Source organism: Haliotis cracherodii, unplaced genomic scaffold, assembly GCF_022045235.1.
Source record: "Haliotis cracherodii isolate W230 unplaced genomic scaffold, xgHalCrac1.p SCAF_10, whole genome shotgun sequence".
NCBI lineage: Eukaryota > Metazoa > Mollusca > Gastropoda > Lepetellida > Haliotidae > Haliotis > Haliotis cracherodii.
Window position 1 is genome coordinate 28,280,496 of NW_027266265.1, and position 6,000 is coordinate 28,286,495.

The 6,000-nt window shown below is 42.3% G+C and overlaps 1 protein-coding gene across 1 annotated transcript in view; it reads right to left on the minus strand.

Moving 5' to 3' along the window:
* The window catches only part of LOC139454238 (kelch domain-containing protein 4-like), a 29,088-nt gene extending 23,339 nt beyond the window's left edge, over nt 1–5,749 (minus strand). Inside the window, exons 1-3 of the mRNA XM_071235843.1 lie at nt 5,543–5,749; nt 2,643–2,734; nt 1,415–1,493 (exon numbers count right to left, since the gene is read on the minus strand). Coding sequence (XP_071091944.1) covers nt 1,415–1,493; nt 2,643–2,734; nt 5,543–5,656 — 285 coding nt within the window. The 5' untranslated portion in view covers nt 5,657–5,749. The remainder of the gene's footprint in view (nt 1–1,414; nt 1,494–2,642; nt 2,735–5,542) is intronic.
* Nucleotides 5,750–6,000: the final 251 nt, after the last annotated feature.

The window sequence follows — 6,000 nt, forward strand, 5'->3', positions numbered from 1 at the left end:
ATCCTGTTAGGGACGTAACTTCAGGGTACAGGAATCCATATGGGAACGTGACTTCAGGGACAGGAATCCATATGGGAACGTGACTTCAGGGACAGGAATCCATATGGGGACGTGACTTCAGGGTACAGGGATCCTGATAGGGACGTGACTTCAGGGTACAGGGATCCTGATAGGGACATGACTTCAGGGGACAGGAATCCATATGGGAACGTGACTTCAGGGTACAGGGATCCTGATAGGGACGTGACTTCAGGGTACAGGGATCCTGATAGGGACGTGACTTCAGGGTACAGGGATCCTGATAGGGACGTGACTTCAGGGTACAGGGATCCTGATAGGGACGTGACTTCAGGGTACAGGAATCCTGACAGGGACGTGACTTCAGGGTACAGGGATCCTGATAGGGACATGACTTCAGGGGACAGGAATCCATATGGGAACGTGACTTCAGGTGACAGGAATCCATATGGGGACGTGACTTCAGGGTACAGGGATCCTGATGGGGACGTGACTTCAGGTGACAGGAATCCATATTGGGACGTGACTTCAGGGTACAGGAATCCTGATGGGGACGTGACTTCAGGGTACAGGAATCCTGATGGGGACGTGACTTCAGGTGACAGGAATCCTGATGGGGACATGACTTCAGGGGACATGAATCTTGATGGGGACGTGACTTCAGGGTACAGGAATCCTGATGGGGACGTGACTTCAGGTGACAGGAATCCATATGGGGATGTGACTTCAGGGTACAGGAATCTTGATGGGGACGTGACTTCAGGTGACAGGAATCCATATGGGAACGTGACTTCAGGTGACAGGAATCCATATGGGGACGTGACTTCAGGGTACAGGAATCCATATGGGAATGTGACTTCAGGTGACAGGAATACATATGGGGACGTGACTTCAGGGGACAGGAATCCATATGGGAACGTGACTTCAGGTGACAGGAATCCATATGGGGACGTGACTTCAGGGTACAGGGATCCTGATGGGGACGTGTCTTCAGGGTACAGGAATCCTGATGGGGACGTGACTTCAGGGTACAGGAATCCTGATGGGGACGTGACTTCAGGGTACAGGGATCCTGATGGGGACGTGACTTCAGGGTACAGGGATCCTGATGGGGACATGACTTCAGGGTACAGGGATCCTGATGGGGACATGACTTCAGGGTACAGGAATCCTGATGGGGACGTGACTTCAGGGTACAGGGACCTAGATCGGGACTAGGGACACCATCAGGCTCATCCACAGCTCAATTCGGACAACTGTTTTAACCTAACTACATGTACATGTACATCATTGAATGTTTTAGGAAAAGACAACAAGACCCTCCAGAATGTTAAGTAGAATTGGGCAGACAGACTTTTGTCATTGTCTACCCTGGATGTATTTCTCTGCTCCTTACCTTATTCCCTGTGTAGTATTCCCCTCCAAACATGATAAGTTCATCCTTCTCTGGATGGGCCGTCAGTGACATATTGCATCTGAATATCAAGGTTCAAAGAATAGACTAAAACATGTTCAGAATCCACTACAAGTCAGACACTAGGTGCAAGAGATTATTACAATTTGAGTCATCTGAGTCAACCGATTCAGATTCAACCTGAGGTAACCATTCATAAACTAGAGCAGTATCCAAAATGCATAAATGCAGCCTTAGATATAATACAGTATGGCAGTCCAGAGAGAAACACAACAGCCATGTGTAATGCCATAACACACAACCACGCGAGGTTAACAAGTATTACACTGCTGGACAAAGCTGCCATTTTACCTTTTCTATCTAATGCATGTAAATTGAAGTTGAAAATAAAACAAAGAACATCAAACAAAGATGCAAAATCATCATCAAAGTTTCACTGATTCGAAAGTTATTAAATATTCAATAATCAAAATTTAAATTTCCCTAATGCATATCAGAATACATATATACTATAAATACCTAGTTAGTTATATTCATTAAACTGCTGCTTTTGTTCATGATTGAATCGGGCGGTCGGGTAGCCTAGTGGTTATGGCGTTTGCTCGTCACGCCGAAGACCCAGGTTTGATTCCCAACATGGGTACAATGTGTGAAGGCTATTTCTGGTGTCCCCCGCCGTGATATTGCTGGAGTATTGCTAAAAGCGGCGTCAAACCATACTCGCTCACTCACTCACTCATGATTGAATCAACAAATGAAAGGAACAGCTTTAATGATGACATCACTCGGACACTGCTGACCAGAGTACTGTCCTCGGGGTTTCTGTCGGTATGAGCAGCTTAGGTCAACCGAAGTAAGACCTAAGTGAGTTAACCTGTGCTAACACTGGTCAACCAAGGTTAACTTGGGTTATACACTGGTCAAGGCGGGTTTACCTGTGTCAACCAGGGTTTTGAAATTGAATGCAAGCACTGACGAAAAGTAAATGCTGGATGTCACAATGACAGGCAGTAGAACTGGTCCACAGCAACCTCTGCTTGCAATGGAATGGACCAGGTTGCCAGACTCAGAGTGATGGATGTGGATGATATTAGTCGTACAATGTAATAAGAAACGCGAAACATCAAACCAGTGGTCAACAGTGTGAACAAACAAACAACCAAACAAAAATACACTCCATACAGAAACACTGCCTCAATCTACAACGCACCTTGGTGAAGGGGGACCACATTTTTCTTCTATGACTTGTGTGAGTTTCTTATCCTTTGCCTGAAACTCTGCAATCAAACTCTCGATGTCCTCCTGTGCGATAACATGAAACCTGATTAGAAGCTGCATGTAAGTGACATGTATTATATTGACGGTATTTGGCTTTTCTTGTCAAATAAAATCTTTATGTTTCTATCTTTGACTGATGTGACAAAACATCTTCCCAAGGCAAGGGCATTAACTGACTATAAAAGTCCAGTTTCCACCCTTGCCGAACTAGGCTGGAATTATGGAGTTATATTTTGGCTGGACTAACGAGTTTATCCATAGTCCAATCAAATTGCGTAACGATATCACCATCGGGTTCGTAAACAACATGGCAACTGCCAATCAGATTTCAGTCAAGCAAGAGCAAGTGTACCATCAACAAGGCGTCGACAGATATTTTCCAAATCTTTTCATGTTTTTTATCGAGGTGCTCACATGATAATGAGGAATGACCCATTTTATTACAATAATCCAGTCTTGACTGGGCGCTTCCATTTTAGTTTGAAGTAAATACAAATGATATCAGAGGTGGAATCTTATTGGTCAATAGGAGGGACATAGAAGGGACATAACTTGTAATAGCCACTGTTGGAGCTACGATGAAGCCACCAAATTCCAGCCTTTTTGGCAAGGGTGGAAACTGAACTTTTAGTCAGTTATCTCCCTTGCCTCGGAAAGATGATAACTATAACTATAAGTATTTCATCCCAAAAAACACACCAAAATCCTCATATCTGAACTAACTTCAATAAAGGATTGACGTTGTATTTGTTGATGTTCATCAGCTGATGAAGACAGTTCCTCACATGAGCAAATTTACCATGAAGCCCTTGAAATACAACTTCAATCCTTATATCAACAGATACATAAATCATAACAAAACAATCCATCAAACATCAAACTTTAATTATTTAAAGCGAACTATATGAACGTGGAGAGTATTGACGTCATCCGTCCCAAACATTCCATTTGGAGCGACATCCCTTGGTTTAACAAACGGCAGAAAATGGCGACTACAGCAATGTCATTCACTTGAAATAAAAGTAAAGTTAGTGTTGGAAAGAAATCCAGACCCTGTTGAAGCTGAAAATGGATTGATATTAATGTTCTGTGACCTTTGGGTGTGTGTTTGAGTCATACCACGGCTGCTGATGATGGGGATTGCCGCTTGAGGCGGTGCGGTTGGATTTCCTAAAGCAATACACGACAGTGTGGAGCTCAGGGAGTTCTTTTGGTAAGTCGAGCATTCTCTGTCATAGCTTCAAATGGACGCTTCATTTTTGTGACACGACATACACATGATCTGTCTGGCTTCAAAGCCTGCATCATTCATAGCCTGAATCGATGTCACTCTCAGTTTTCTCAAATGATTTTTAATGTTATTTTTAGACATTTAGGAATCCCCCTAAAGTAGTTCTGTATGTCTCCGCTCGATTGACGAATGTAATCATGTGACATTATGATGTTCATCGGGGAATGAACGACAGTCAGCTTGGTAGTGTTCACCTAGGCAAGGTCACCCGCTACTGTCAATATTTGAAAATATTCTTACATGTGTATCCAGCTGACTCGAGATATATTTGATTGATTATCTGCATGATCATACATTTATCTTATCTGGTTTCTGGTTCATAGCTCTATGAGTCTTCTACATGATAAAAAAAGACATTTTTCAAAAAGTAATAAATCAGAAAAATACTGTATTTTAGAATTCAACAATAACAGTATAAGTACATTAATGCAACAGATTTATTTATGGCTTGTACTTTGGGATAGTTCTTTGTCAATATTAGACTTGTCGGATTTAGTGATTGCAACATATGAGTAGACTCAAAGATCTGTCTCCAGATTGGGTAAAACAAATATTTGTCTGCACACCTAGGTACACAGGGTTTGCACTTACATCTAACATGTCTAAGTTTGCTAAGATGTCTTAATTACACTTTCAAGATTTTGACACCTGTTAGGTCCAGGTTGTAACTGATGTACACTAACTTATGCTTCTCTTAAGAGAAGACTAAATAAATTAGGTGGTCATGAGGGTGAGGGTCTTTAAACACGTAGTAAGTAATTTATTTTAGTAAGTATACCGTCTTGTTTCGATACAGAAAAAAAATATATTGTGTATCGTATTGTCACATGAAAACTCACGATACACTGATGTATGTTTCACCCTTATCGAATGTAGCCTGGCTGATTTTCTTGGCCATTTTCTTACCTAGAAAAGAGCAATGACAACATAGACTGATGATCAGACTATCTGACTGGACCCATGAAGATCAGGGTTAGAATTGATCTTCAGCAACCCATGCTTGTCGTAAGTGGCGACTAAGGGGATCGGGTGGTCAGGCTCGCTGACTTGGTTGATGCTTGCAAGTCATCATATCCCAGTTGTGTAGATCGATGGTTATGATGTCACTGGATTATTTACAGACCGCCATCATATAGATGGAATATTGCTGAGTGCCACGTTAAACAACAAACAAACAAACGAATACATTAATTCTGGCAAGACTGCAGTTAACCCTGCACAGTTTCAGCTTACTGGCCCTGGTGGCCGGCTGTTTCTCTTGGTTAAATAACCTCCAATGACGCCGGTACGATCCTTTGGGTTAGTTGTCTTGGGATTAGGGTAGAATGCTCCCTTCCACCCCCAGCTTGTTACGAACTGTTATACAACTGTATGGTTTATGTGCTCCAGGTTTCCCAGGTCAGATTAGGTTTGATCATCAGTCTTGGAGTTACACCAATAAATCATCACCAATTCGTGCACGTACAATTCCTGCCACATCGTACTCTCACAGCAGCCACAATGCCCCTTCCAATACCCACTCATGAAATGATCATATTTACCTCTCCCTTCTCAGCAAGCTCTTTCTTCGCTCGTTTGTCTGCCTTTTTCTGTGTTTTCTGAGCAGTCTTCTCGATCCCCTTGCCCTTCTTTTCCTTTTTATTCTTTTTTCCCATGCTGTCACACAACTGTCAGTCTACGATCGTTCTAAACAGTCTAAACTTCGCTGTCACTACCCAATCGTTTCCAGATCCAACACGTGCACATGAAAATACCCAAACACAGTATTTATACGATTATCTTCGCGACACATTACTAATCGATAGTGCATTGTGACCTACACTTCAAAATGTTTAAAAAGAAAACAAGCTTTAAACGGGAGTTATAGATGCATATTGTATTCATTATGTCCTGTCGGAATGGTATGTATGAGACTGGAACATGATATCCCTAAACGTAATAAATGTTTGAACGTGTAATGGTTGTAGTGAGGGAAATATGCTCTGCTTTCGACTATGTT